Raw genomic sequence first — 14,757 nt, forward strand, 5'->3', positions numbered from 1 at the left:
TTTCCCTCTTCCTCCTTGAGAGACTGCAAGCAGAAGTTCCCATTTGCTTTACACTCCAACAAATATTGAGGGCAGTACAGTCTAAGTAGTCCTGAGGAAGGGATGCTTGTGAATTACTTTGCTGACACGAGTGTCCTATTAATTTTTGTCAGTGTTATAAGCAATGCAGATACCATATGCATAAATATCATCTGAGAACTTTAGTAGAGTTGGCTTCCAGATACAGACTATGTTTGCAACACCATAAAGGAAGTCCTTTGACTGAAGGAATCAAGTAAGTCATCGCTGGGAAGGCAAACTCCAGGCCCTACAAATACTGTACTGCAGAGCATGAATCCCCATCATTCAGTCCAATGGTGAGGGATGCTGGGAACTGTAGTTCAGCAAACAGGGAAACTGTTTCCTTAAAAGGGATGGTCTGGTGAGCCTGCTAGGACCTCACAGGCGCTTTCAGGAGATTTCTGAGGAAGCTCAATCAAGAAACCGCTAGACGGATGTCAAAGAAAAAACTCGAGTCAAATTGTAGCAACAGGGTTACCACACATATTTACTTGGGACTTCATCCAAATGAGCGCACGTTGGAAAGGCAGCATAAAAATGACAAAACCTAGAGCGGCTTGCTTGTTTCCTTTTCTGGCCTTGCACTTTTTAATAGTGACCTGAGAGACAAAAAGCTAGTGGGCAAACCTGCGGGGAGCCTGGGGAGAGGTTTAGGAGCCGGGTGAATCTCTCCTGAGCAGACAACAGTTTAAGACTTTTTCAAAAAGAAATAAAATACTGGGCAAAGGCTTGCCTGCCTGCCTGCCTTTTCCTTTCGTTTTAAAAGAGGCAGGCATTCGTAAGCTTTTGCCTGGGGGAATGGCATGGCCATTACGAGGAAAAAAACTTCTCTGAGCGGGCTTAGCGGAGGGCAGGGCAGGGAATCTGCAGGGAAGGGAAACGGGCACGAGCGGGCACGGCGGGCGGGCAAGCAGACTTGCGGTTGGGGAGGAGGGAGCCGCGGTAGCAGCCCCCCCTAGCGGTGAAAGTCACCCCAAAGGAGAGGGAGGCGCCCCGCCGCGGTAGAAAGGAATGCAACGCGGGGCGGGCGAGGGCGGTTTTCCTGGTTAGGAAAGCAAGAGCAACAGAGCCCCTCCGCCGCCCAGGGAAAGGGTGGGCTGGTCCTCGTCCACTCGGCCGAGCCGGCCCCTCTGGGCTTCAGTCAGCTGTTCCCAGGGGCGGTGCCAGGCCGAGAAGGTGCGATTGATGGGCATAGGTGGTCCTGAGGTGGTTAGGGCGCGCTCTGCAAGTTGCCAGTCTCTCTCTCTTTTTTCCTCCCTGGCCCCCGTCTCGAAGGAAGCCGGAGAAGCCCTTCCAAAAACCTATGGGAGCGGGGAAGACGATGCAACTGGGTGCGTCCTCACGACGCCCCCCTCCCCCCCGCGCCTTCCTTACCTCGTGGTGACGAACACGGCAGGCCCTGGGCCCTGTTGCATGGTGTCCTCTTCTCCGTGGCTCCTGGCCTGCCAGGCAACACGTACGATTTCGCCTGCTCTGCCTTGCAGTTGCTTCTGGTGCAAGCCTGGGGAGGAGATCCCGGAAGAAATGACACAATCCCTTCCGTCTTTCTTTTCCAAACTATTGGCTGCAGAGTCCCGTTTTTGACTCCGTGCCCTGCTTTCTGCCCGCTGTTTCGCCCAACCAATTAAAAGTTGGCAGGGTTAAAAGAGAACGCTCGTAGTCGGCAGGATTCGAACCTGCGCGGGGAGACCCCAATGGATTTCTAGTCCATCGCCTTAACCACTCGGCCACGACTACTCCTACCGGTGAAAGCTTTCTGAGCAAACATTTTTAAATTCCTCCTTCTCTCCTGGAATTGGCGTTTGCATCTTGAGAAGGAAGGAAGAGAAATGTATAGAACAAAAGGCAATGAATGAATGAAATTTGTATGGACGTGGCATAAACCAGGATGGTTTGCAAGGCTAGAAAAGTCTGAAGAAGTATAGGGAATGGGGTTGGTGTTGAGACTTAACTGCATTTCCTTTTCTTATTTTGTGCCTTTAAGTTATGTCACTTAGTAATTCATCCTGCTTTTCTGCACTTTGCATTGCATTATTTACTTCCAAAGGTAATAGGCTATTTTAAATACCATAATCAGAATGTACAAAAATATATGCATTCCTCTAAAAAATTACACATTTTAATCACTAATACCTAGTGACTGAATTGTAAAACTAGTGCTATTTTCCTTTATTTAAAAATTCTATCAGGCCTTTTCTTACAGAAACTGTATGATCATTGTAGATCTTCTCCTTTGCAGTTCCCAGGGAAAGATCTGACTACAGGGTGCTTGGCCTCCTTTGCCTCAAGCAGCAAAGTTTTTTGAGCCAGTCCTGTTGTTTTGACCACATCACCAGAAGAAGTACCCTTAACGCTTGACGACCTGAGGGCTTTCTCTTCATGCTGGAGTACGTGAAATCAGGCAGTTGGAAATCCTGCTGAATTTACTCAGCTAGGATGGAGGGTTTCCTGGTATCGCCTCCTTTGAAAATTAACTTGCCTGGAGGAGTGAAAAAATTGATTGATTGATTGATTGATTGATTGATTGAACTCAGCTTGGAGACCATCTGACTCTGGGCAGCTCACAAATATAAAAAAGCCTATAACAATAGTAATAACCAGATAGCAGAACCCGTCAACAGGACAAACATGTCACCCCTCCACCAGGGGCTCCACCCCCCCCCCCCAGCCCAAAGCCTGGGAGGACAGCCAGGTCCTAGCTCTCAGGGGCCACCTCATTCCAGAGGTAGGCACTGCAACAGAGAAGGCGTATTTCCAGGGTCCCAATAAATGGCACTGCTTGATCAAAGGGACTCGGAGCGTGCCAACCCTGTCAGATTGAACCAACCAGGCTGATACCATGGGAAATAGCCAGTCCCTCAAGTAACCAGGCCCTATGCCGTGTAGAGCTTTGTAAGTCATAACAAGACCTTGAATCACATCCAGAACCAAACTGGCAACCAGTGCAGCTCTCGAAGCAGGCATGTCACATGGGTGTACCAAGCCATGACCATCACTGCCCATGCTGCTGCATTCTGGACCAGCTGAAGCTTCCAAGTTTATTTATTTATTTAAAATATTTGCATGGCTGCCCATCTTAGAACACAACTCTGGGTGGCTCACAGCCACAATAAAACTACAAAAACCATAAAATATAAAACTAAACACCCAGAAACTAAACACCCAGTGCCTCAATTGTCCTCCCAGAATGCCACAGCAGCGATCCAGAGTCTCCCACCACTCTACCCCAGTGCCTGGGTGAAGAGCCAGGTCTTTATGGCCTTCCGAAAGGCTAAAAGGGTGGGGGCCTGCCCAAATCACTGGGGGGAGGTGTTCCATAAGGTAGGGGCAGCCATGGAAAAGGCACACTTCTGAGGTCCCACTAGATGGCAATATTTCAGGGAAGGGACCTGGAGGGTGCCTACCCTATCCAATCTACTGTAATGGGACAGGCAGATACCCTCAGGGAGAGGCTGTCTTCAAGGGCAGTCCCATGCATAGTGCATTGCAGTAATCAAGCCATGAGATGCCTAGGATGTGAGTGTCTGAAGAGCCTCCCAATATAGGAAAGGGTGAAACAGGTGCACCAGATGAAGCCATGCAATGGTCTTCCTGGCCATAGCTGACACCTGCACATCATGCAGGAGCTACAAGTCAAGAAGACCCACAGATTGTATACCACTCTTGAATGGGGAAGTGCTACCCCATCCAAGGTTAGAGATGGATTATCCTTGGATCTAAGAGGCCTTAACAAGCACAGCCATTTCGCCTTGGTAGGATTGAGTCAGGAACGGTTCCTCCCTATCCAAAGCCACAGAGCTTCCAGGCCCTGGGACAACCTTGACAACCTCATGAGGGGTCAAAAAATGGCCTGGGGTCAAAAAATATGAGATATCAGTATATTGATGATACCAAACCCCAAACCAGCAGATGACCTCACCCAGCAGTTTCATGTAGATGTTGAATAAAAGGGGAGAGTGAGTCAAGCCCTGTGGCACCTCACAGAGGAGAGGCCTAGGGAGCAGACTCTCCCCTCCAACACTGACTGAAACCACCCCAGAGGAAGGAAGAGAAGCATCATGAAATGGTGCCTCCTATCCTTAACCTCCAGAAGGATACTGTGGTCAGCCACTGGAAGATCAAGGAGCATAAAGATGGATGTATCACCTCCATCCTAGCTTAGCCACAGATCGTCTACAAGTGCAACTTCTCAGTATGAAATTCTGTCCTGAAACCCAACTGAAACAGGTTGAGATGATCTGCTTCCTCCAGGGTTCTTATCAACTGCAGACCAACCACCTTTGCAATAACCTACCCTAAAAAAGGAAGGACAAAGACAGGACAATAGCTGTCTAAAAGTGATGGATCCGAGGACAGCCTTTTAAGGAAGGGTACAATTACTCCCTGAAAAGAGAATATTCATACTGACATCGTTGGCAAAAACATAACACTTTGGAAAAGACATTTTCTTATAATGTGTAATTATCAAGTGATATAGTGAAGTTAATAGCCTGAATTTAGATCTTTTCTTAAATATACTGTATTAACACCCTTCTGATTATTAGACTTCAATAGATGTAAGATTAAGTCTCACTTTAAAAAAACTAATGAGTCATCTTACTGATATCTGATTTCACCTTCATGACATATGAGTGAAGTGTCTTATTTGAAGACAATCATTATTGTTGCTCTTAAGCATAATCCTTCTCACATGGTGGCTCTTAAGATTGCCTGGTATGCACAGAAAATAAGGCCTTCTGGGTGCTGTGAATTGTGCCAAGCCTCTTTTATGCATGCCTTAATCAAGTAATAAAGGCCTTTCTTTGTAAAACTGCCTTCGGTTGATTTTATAATTAGCTTGTGTGTCAAATGAAGGTTGTTATGCTTTCTTGCTTGTACACCACTTTGTGAGAATAAATTCTTTTTTAAAACAGTGATCCTGTGCATGACAGGTATTCAAATCTGTTTCTTAACATGAATTTCCTTATCCACAGTTTGGACAAATCTTCATTTAGATACACATAAGAGGTGACACAAAACTAATTCGTTGCTGCTATCTAGTGGGCATCTGGATTTTTGCAGCCCAGCTCTGGTAGTCCTAATCTAGAATGAATCCAAAAGTGAGGTTTCATTAAGAAAATATCAGACTTTAATCTTATATTAAAGCCTACTTAACAACCAACAAAGCAGAAATGAAGAGGTTTAAAATGCTGGGATCTTTTTAAAAAACGGAGGAAAGAAAACTACAGAAAGCTAATGAAAAACATTGCCAAAACTTGGCTGCTAGTAATTTCCTTTGCTGGCATTTTATCAGAGAAGCTTGTGTTATGAATTCTTCCATTATTTCTCCTCCTGAAAACTTCTCTGCATTTGTGTCCCTCCTATTGCCTCTTCTTTGTCAAATATGAGTTTGGAAGCTCCTCAAGAACGGAGCTACTTTTTCAGTGTTCCGCAAAGTAAGGGCATAAAGTGAGGGTCTAATTGTGAAGTCCTTACTTCTTCTTCCCAGCATGCCTTGCAAGAATCCTTAGTCCAATCTGATATTAACTCTGTTCCTAGTAGGAACCAACTTCCGTGTCTGGATGCTCTCATTCACTCCATCTAACAACGTATACATTGCAAAAGGCACAAATTAAGCATCAGCAAAAGCTCTTTCCCCCCATTCTGGATTTTACCCATTTTGTCTGATAATGAAATCTTGAAAACTAAAAAGTTTACAACTGTAACAGTTGCAATGGAATGAAACAGCCTTCTAAATTTAATTCTTAATCATCATCATAACAACAATAAAGTTAACTTAGTGGGAAAAAAATGAGGCCATACTTTTATTATCACCAAGGTAGCTATTATTTAACATTTTGAAAGTTTTTTTCCTGATTGTTCACCTGGATTTTTGTTGTTAAAATATTTCTTAGTTATTATAACTCCCAATTCATCACAACAAATTTCTTCTTTTCTGCCTGATTTCTAGGCCCTAAAGAACAATTAAACAGAGAATCTGTGGGTATACTTTAAATAATGGTCTGAAATCAACTCTATGCACAGAAGGTATGATTGGAAATGCAATATTAAAAAAAACAAAGCAACAACCAGTTTTTCCTTAAGGCTGTAGTCCTATCTGAGAAATATGTCCCACTGGCTTCCATGATAGGTATTTCAGGAATTTTACCTTGGAGGTTAAACGAATACTGGAAGTATTTTCCAAGAATTGAAAATGCTGGATACAGGTAAAATACAGGTAAATGCTGGATAGGTACATCTGGAGTTACAAGGATAGGGCAAACAGCATTCATATGCTTGGGTTTTGTCAGAATCTTTAACCATTAGAAAAATAAGGATGTACTTGTGAAATAACATTCACTAGAATATAGAAGCTTCAGCAAAGGATCGTTACCTTGTCATGGTGCTGGAGCTTGAACACCTCAATGATGCCATGAGCTAAACCGTGAAGGGCCACCCAAGACGGGAAGGTCATGACATAGAGGTCAGACTAAATGCGATCCCTGGGGAAGGTAATGGCAACCCACCCCAGTATTCTTGCCATGAAAACTAAATGGATCAGTACAACCAGAGATATGTCGGTATACCATCGGAAGATGAGACCCCCAGGTCGGAAGATGGTCAAAATGCTACTGGGGAGGAACAGAGGATGAGTTCAACTAGCCCCAGACGTGATGACGCAGCTAGCTCAAAGCCGAAAGGACGGCTAGCGGCCGACGGTGCTGGTGGTGAACGGCGAATCCGATGTTCTAAGGATCAACACACCATTGGAACCTGGAATGTAAGATCTATGAGCCAGGGCAAATTGGATGTGGTTATTGGTGAGATGTCAAGATTAAAGATAGACATTTTGGGCATCAGTGAACTGAAATGGACTGGAATGGGCCACTTCACATCAAATGACCACCAGATCTACTACTGTGGACAAGAGGACCACAGAAGAAATGGAGTAGCCTTCATAATTAATAGTAAAGTGGTGAAAGCAGTGCTTGGATACAATCCAAAAAATGACAGAATGATCTCAATTCGAATTCAGGGCAAGCCATCTAACATCACAGTGATCCAAATATACGCCCCAACCACAAATGCTGAAGAAGCTGAAGTAGAGCAGTTCTATGAGGATCTGCAGCACCTACTGGACTACACACCTAAAAGAGATGTTATTTTCATCACAGGAGACTGGAATGCTAAGGTGGGCAGTCAAATGACACCTGGAATTACAGGTAAGCATGGCCTGGGAGAGCAAAACGAAGCAGGACATAGGCTGATAGAATTTTGCCAAGACAATTCACTCTGCATAACAAACACTCTCTTCCAACAACCTAAGAGACGGCTTTATACATGGACTTCACCAGATGGACAACACCGATATCAGATTGACTACATCCTTTGCAGCCAAAGGTGGCGGACATCTATACAGTCGGTAAAAACAAGACCTGGAGCTGACTGTAGTTCAGATCACGAACTTCTTCTTGCACAATTTAGGATCAGACTAAAGAGATTAGGGAAGACCCACAGATCAGCTAGATATGAGCTCACTAATATTCCTAAGGAATATGCAGTGGAGGTGAAGAATAGATTTAAGGGACTGGACTTAGTAGATAGGGTCCTGGAAGAACTCTGGACAGAAGTTCGCAGCATTGTTCAGGAGGCGGCAACAAAATACATCCCAAAGAAAGAGAAAACCAAGAAGGCAAAATGGCTGTCTGCTGAGACACTAGAAGTAGCCCAAGAAAGAAGGAAAGCAAAAGGCAACAGTGACAGGGGGAGATATGCCCAATTAAATGCAAAATTCCAGAGGTTAGCCAGAAGAGATAAGGAATTATTTTTAAACAAGCAATGCGCGGAAGTGGAAGAAGACAATAGAATAGGAAGGACAAGAGACCTCTTCCAGAAAATTAGGAACATCGGAGGTAAATTCCAGGCAAAAATGGGCATGATCAAAAACAAAGATGGCAAGGACCTAACAGAAGAAGAAGAGATCAAGAAAAGGTGGCAAGAATATACGGAAGACCTGTATAGGAAGGATAACAATATCGGGGATAGCTTTTTATGGTGTGGTCAGTGAGCTAGAGCCAGACATCCTGAAGTGTGAGGTTGAGTGGGCCTTAAGAAGCATTGCTAATAACAAGGCAGCAGGAGATGATGGCATCCCAGCTGAACTGTTCAAAATCTTATAAGATGATGCTGTCAAGGTAATGCATGCTATATGCCAGCACATTTGGAAAACACAAGAATGGCCATCAGATTGGAAAAAATCAACTTATATTCCCATACCAAAAAAGGGGAATACTAAAGAATGTTCAAACTATCGAACAGTGGCACTCATTTCACATGCCAGTAAGGTAATGCTCAAGATCCTGCAAGGTAGACTTCAGCAGTTCATGGAGCGAGAATTGCCAGATGTACAAGCTGGGTTTAGAAAAGGCAGAGAAACTAGAGACCAAATTGCCAATATCCGCTGGATAATGGAAAAAGCCAGGGAGTTTCAGAAAAACATCTATTTCTGTTTTATTGACTATTCTAAAGCCTTTGACTGTGTGGACCATAACAAATTGTGGCATGTTCTTAGTGGTATGGGGATACCAAGTCATCTTGTCTGCCTCCTGAAGAATCTGTATAACGACTAAGTAGCGACAGTAAGAACAGACCACGGAACAACGGACTGGTTTAAGATTGGGAAAGGAGTACGGCAGGGCTGTATACTCTCACCCTACCTATTCAACTTGTATGCAGAACACATCATGCGACAAGCTGGGCTTGAGGAATCCAAGGCTGGAGTTAAAATCTCTGGAAGAAACATTAACAATCTCAGATATGCAGATGATACCACTTTGATGGCTGAAAGTGAAGAGGAACTGAGGAGCCTTATGATGAAGGTGAAAGAAGAAAGTGCAAAAGCTGGCTTGCAGCTAAACCTCAAAAAAACCAAGATTATGGCAACCAGCTTGATTGATAACTGTCAAATAGAGGGAGAAAATGTAGAAGCAGTGAAAGACTTTGTATTCCTAGGTGCAAAGATTACTGCAGATGCTGACTGCAGTCAGGAAATCAGAAGACGCTTAATCCTTGGGAGAAGAGCAATGACAAATCTCAATAAAATAGTTAAGAGCAGAGACATCACACTGACAACAAAGGCCCGCATAGTTAAAGCAATGGTGTTCCCCGTAGTAACATATGGCTGCGAGAGCTGGACCATAAGGAAGGCTGAGTGAAGGAAGATAGATGCTTTTGAACTGTGGTGTTGGAGGAAAATTCTGAGAGTGCCTTGGACTGCAAGAAGATCAAATCAGTCCATCCTCCAGGAAATAAAGCCAGACTGCTCACTTGAGGGAATGATATTAAAGGCAAAACCGAAATACTTTGGCCACATAATGAGAAGACAGGACACCCTGGAGAAGATGCTGATGCTAGGGAGAGTGGAAGGCAAAAGGAAGAGGGGCCGACCAAAGGCAAGATGGATGGATGATATTCTAGAGGTGACGGACTCATCCCTGGGGGAGCTGGGGGTGTCGACTGACAGGAAGCTCTGGCGTGGGCTGGTCCATGAAGTCACGAAGAGTCGGAAGCGACTAAATGAATAAACAACAAATAATATAGAAGAATGTCCAGTTAAGTATTAAGTGTTCAGAATAATATGCTTGGTTACAAAAACAATTATATTTCTAACAATGGAGGATCTCCAGACCAAGCCAGTCCAATATAGTAAATTAGAAATGACTTAAACTGTGTACTCACATCGAACCAAACAAGTCTATTCTGTGTGCACAATGATCGTTTATTCTTTACAAGGAACAGATCTGGAAGATGCAGTAGACAGTATGAGACACCAGATGATGCTGTTTTACAGTATATGAATAAAGCCAGACTTCTGTCTGTGGTCTTTTGTATCCACTCTGCCAATCAAGAGTGAGTCATTGATATTCTGAAGCCTTCTTGGTTGACTTGTGTGGAAGTAATTGTTTTCTGTAGACTTCTTCTCCATTGTAATGAGAGACTTGCCTTCTTCATCAAGACAATGGAACAACTAAGTTACATTGCAGCTGAACGTCCGGGCTATGATATCACTTTCTAACAGCACGTAGGTCATACTGAATTTTTATCTTTGACAAAATCCACCAATAATCATTAACACCCATAGTTCAGCACAATTTCCATTCAGATTCGCCCTTCACTTCGAAACAAAACACATTTTAAAAATACAAGGATTGTCCAAACAGAGCAGGACCTTTTCTCCAACATCTGTCAGTAGGATGACTTGAAAAGCAAATCACCTTCCCCAAGGCTTACTCATAACATCTGGTCATCAGAAGTGCATAGGCTTTACTTCAGGAGGACAGCTCCTAGAACCAGCTGTCAAAAGGCTTTAAATCTTCTTCTTCTTGGTAGATTGGTGGAGACCTTGCTAGTCAGCAGGAAAGTGCATTTGCTATTGATTTATTCTGGGGAAAAAAAGATGGCAAAACATTATGGATGAGCACAATATCCTAAGCCAATTAAATCCAAAGATGTTGCATTAAAAATACCTGTAGATTTTAATTTCCAAAAAATAGATGACCAACAATAATTTGCTTCTTTTCCTTCCCAGCAAGCTTGAGACAGTCTTTGATACAACTTGATACAATCTAGCATTACTTCTGTGCCTAATTCTAATTTGTATGCTTGGAACTGCTTCCTAGTTCCATCTAAGAATATATTATTTTTATACATAAGGCTTAAATATTATCACCACTACCATCTTTCCCCTTTTATTTCAAACACCTTGTTGAAGATTTTTTGGAAGTTCAAAAATTTGCAACTATTATGTTGTTGTTTATTCGTTTAGTCACTTCCGACTCTTCGTGACTTCATGGACCAGCCCACGCCAGAGCTTCCTGTCGGTCAACACCCCCAGCTCCCCCAGGGACAAGTCCGTCACCTCTAGAATATCATCCATCCACCTTGCCCTTGGTCGGCCCCTCTTCCTTTTGCCCTCCACTCTCCCTAGCATCAGCATCTTCTCCAGGGTGTCCTGTCTTCTCATTATGTGGCCAAAGTATTTCAGTTTTGCCTTTAATATCATTCCCTCAAGTGAGCAGTCTGGCTTTATTTCCTGGAGGATGGACTGGTTTGATCTTCTTGCAGTCCAAGGCACTCTCAGAATTTTCCTCCAACACCACAGTTCAAAAGCATCAATCTTCCTTCTCTCAGCCTTCCTTATGGTCCAGCTCTCGCAGCCATATGTTACTACGGGGAACACCATTGCTTTAACTATGCGGGCCTTTGTTGTCAGTGTGATGTCTCTGCTCTTAACTATTTTATTGAGATTTGTCATTGCTCTTCTCCCAAGGATTAAGCATCTTCTGATTTCCTGACTGCAGTCAGCATCTGCAGTAATCTTTGCACCTAGGAATACAAAGTTTTTCACTGCTTCTACATTTTCTCCCTCTATTTGCCAGTTATCAATCAAGCTGGTTGCCATAATCATGGTTTTTTTGAGGCTTAGCTACAAGCCAGCTTTTGCACTTTCTTCTTTCACCTTCATCAGAAGGCTCCTCAGTTCCTCTTCACTTTCAGCCATCAAAGTGGTATCGTCTGCATATCTGAGATTGTTAATGTTTCTTCCAGAGATTTTAACTCCAGCCTTGGATTCCTCAAGCCCAGCATGTCGCATGTGTTCTGCATACAAGTTGAATAGGTAGGGTGAGAGTATACAGCCCTGCCGTACTCCTTTCCCAATCTTAAACCAGTCCGTTGTTCCGTGGTCTGTTCTTACTGTCGCTACCTGGTCGTTATACAGATTCTTCAGGAGGCAGACAAGATGACTTGGTATCCCCATACCACTAAGAACTTGCCACAATTTGTTATGGTCCACACAGTCAAAGGCTTTAGAATAGTCAATAAAACAGAAATAGATGTTTTTCTGAAACTCCCTGGCTTTTTCCATTATCCAGCGGATATTGGCAATTTGGTCTCTAGTTTCTCTGCCTTTTCTAAACCCAGCTTGTACATCTGGCAATTCTCGCTCCATGAACTGCTGAAGTCTACCTTGCAGGATCTTGAGCATTACCTTACTGGCATGTGAAATGAGTGCCACTGTTCGATAGTTTGAACATTCTTTAGTGTTCCCCTTTTTTGGTATGGGGATATAAGTTGATTTTTTCCAATCTGATGGCCATTCTTGTGTTTTCCAAATTTGTTGGCATATAGCATGCATTACCTTGACAGCATCATCTTGCAAGATTTTGAACAGTTCAGCTGGCATGCTGTCGTCTCCTGCTGCCTTGTTATTAGCAATGCTTCTTAAGGCCCACTCAACCTCACACTTCAGGATGTCTGGCTCTAGCTTACTGACCACACCGTCAAAGCTATCCCCGATATTGTTATCCTTCCTATACAGGTCTTCTGTATATTCTTGCCACCTTTTCTTGATCTCTTCTTCTTCTGTTAGGTCCTTGCCATCTTTGTTTTTGATCATGCCCATTTTTGCCTGGAATTTACCTCCGATGTTTCTAATTTTCTGGAAGAGGTCTCTTGTCCTTCCTATTCTATTGTCTTCTTCCACTTCCGCGCATTGCTTGTTTAAAAATAATTCCTTATCTCTTCTGGCTAACCTCTGGAATTTTGCATTTAATTGGGCATATCTCCCCCTATCACTGTTGCCTTTTGCTTTCCTTCTTTCTTGGGCTACTTCTAGTGTCTCAGCAGACAGCCACTTTGCCTTCTTGGTTTTCTCTTTCTTTGGGATGTATTTTGTTGCCGCCTCCTGAACAATGCTGCGAACTTCTGTCCAGAGTTCTTCCAGGACCCTATCTACTAAGTCCAGTCCCTTAAATCTATTCTTCACCTCCACTGCATATTCCTTAGGAATATTAGTGAGCTCATATCTAGCTGATCTGTGGGTCTTCCCTAATCTCTTTAGTCTGATCCTAAATTGTGCAAGAAGAAGTTCATGATCAGAACTACAGTCTGCTCCAGGTCTTGTTTTTACCGACTGTACAGATGTCTGCCATCTTTGGCTGCAAAGGATGTAGTCAATCTGATTTCGGTGTTGTCCATCTGGTGAAGTCCATGTATAAAGCCGTCTCTTTGGTTGCTGGAAGAGAGTGTTTGTTATGCAGAGTGAATTGTCTTGGCAAAATTCTATCAGCCTACGTCCTGCTTCGTTTTGTTCTCCCAGGCCATACTTACCTGTAATTCCAGGTGTCATTTGACTGCTCACCTTAGCATTCCAGTCTCCTGTGATGAAAATAACATCTCTTTTAGGCGTGTCGTCCAGTAGGTGCTGCAGATCCTCATAGAACTGCTCTACTTCAGCTTCTTCAGCATTTGTGGTTGGGGCGTATATTTGGATCACTGTGATGTTAGATGGCTTGCCCTGAATTCGAATTGAGATCATTCTGTCGTTTTTTGGATTGTATCCAAGCACTGCTTTTGCCACTTTACTATTAATTATGAAGGCTACTCCATTTCTTCTGTGGTCGTCTTGTCCGCAGTAGTAGATCTGGTGGTCGTTTGATGTGAAGTGGCCCATTCCAGTCCATTTCAGTTCACTGATGCCCAAAATGTCTATCTTTAATCTTGACATCTCACCAATAACCACATCCAATTTGCCCTGGCTCATAGATCTTACATTCCAGGTTCCGATGGTGTGTTGATCCTTAGAACATCGGATTCACCGTTCACCACCAGCACCGTCGGCCGCTAGCCGTCCTTTTGGCTTTGAGCTAGCTGCGTCATCACGTCTGGGGCTAGTTGAACTCATCCTCTGTTCCTCCCCAGTAGCATTTTGACCATCTTCCGACCTGGGGGTCTCATCTTCCGATGGTATACCGACATATCTCTGGTTGTACTGATCCATTTAGTTTTCATGGCAAGAATACTGGGGTGGGTTGCCATTACCTTCCCCAGGGATCGCATTTAGTCTGACCTCTCTGTCATGACCTTCCCGTCTTGGGTGGCCCTTCACGGTTTAGCTCATGGCATCATTGAGGTGCTCAAGCTCCAGCACCACGACAAGGTAATGATCCTTTGCTGAAGTGCAACTATTATATAAACCATCAATTAGCCTAAAAATATATATATATACTGCCGCACCTTTTTCCTTAAAGTCAGCAAAACCAAATAACAATACTGTTACTGTACTTAAAAAAAAGCACAAATATACACAATAATGCAGTATAGAAATTATAGTGATGGATTTGAATGGGGGAGACTCAGGTTCAAGTCCACACTCAACCATAAAAATGGTGTCACTTTTATTCCTTTCTCCTTTTAATCTTACCCAAGCAGAATTTCTGTTCATGAGTTTCTGTGAAAGTTTATTTACTTATTTTATGTACAGGGCAGTTGTGAGTCACCCAGAGTCATGTTTCTTAAGATGGGTGATCATAGAAGTCTTTTAAATAAATAAATGAAATAAACACCCCCATTCTTTTTGTTGGGTTAGTTCCTTTGAATAAGCTGAGTAAGTTCTCCAGCACTATGTGCCAATCATGAGTATCATCCCACCAAGTTTGTGATGCTTTTCACATTATATTTGTCTACCTGAGCTAGGATCTTGACTTCTGCGTATTTCCCATGCTCTGTGCTTCAGTATAGAAAATCAACTACTGGCATCTCTGTTGAAGTATCTGGTGAACTCTGAGTCCCCACCTGGCCTCCTGTTTCCCCCTTTGTGTTCCACTTTTTTGGCTCCAGTCCTTGGCTGCATATTCAATGTTGGGCTTTTGCCACTCT

At 43.4% G+C, this 14,757-nt stretch overlaps 2 protein-coding genes and 1 non-coding gene across 4 annotated transcripts in view; all 3 read right to left on the reverse strand.

Annotated features, from left to right (window-relative positions):
• HS1BP3 (HCLS1 binding protein 3) overlaps positions 1-1,768 on the reverse strand; it is a 58,332-nt gene extending 56,564 nt beyond the window's left edge. Inside the window, exon 1 of one of the 2 annotated variants that reach the window (XM_063314973.1) lies at positions 1,435-1,768. Coding sequence is in view for 1 of the 2 variants with exons in the window: in XM_063314964.1 (XP_063171034.1) it covers positions 1,435-1,475 (41 nt within the window). In the remaining variant the exon portion in view is untranslated. The remainder of the gene's footprint in view (positions 1-1,434) is intronic. The other variant, XM_063314964.1, reaches the window with a different exon arrangement.
• Positions 1-14,757, reverse strand: part of LDAH (lipid droplet associated hydrolase) — a 554,138-nt gene that overhangs the window by 388,348 nt on the left and 151,033 nt on the right. The window lies entirely within an intron of this gene.
• TRNAS-AGA (transfer RNA serine (anticodon AGA)) lies at positions 1,716-1,797 on the reverse strand. Its single transcript has one exon. It is a non-coding gene; the product is annotated as a tRNA-Ser (tRNA).

Source organism: Candoia aspera, chromosome 1, assembly GCF_035149785.1.
Source record: "Candoia aspera isolate rCanAsp1 chromosome 1, rCanAsp1.hap2, whole genome shotgun sequence".
Lineage (NCBI taxonomy): Eukaryota > Metazoa > Chordata > Lepidosauria > Squamata > Boidae > Candoia > Candoia aspera.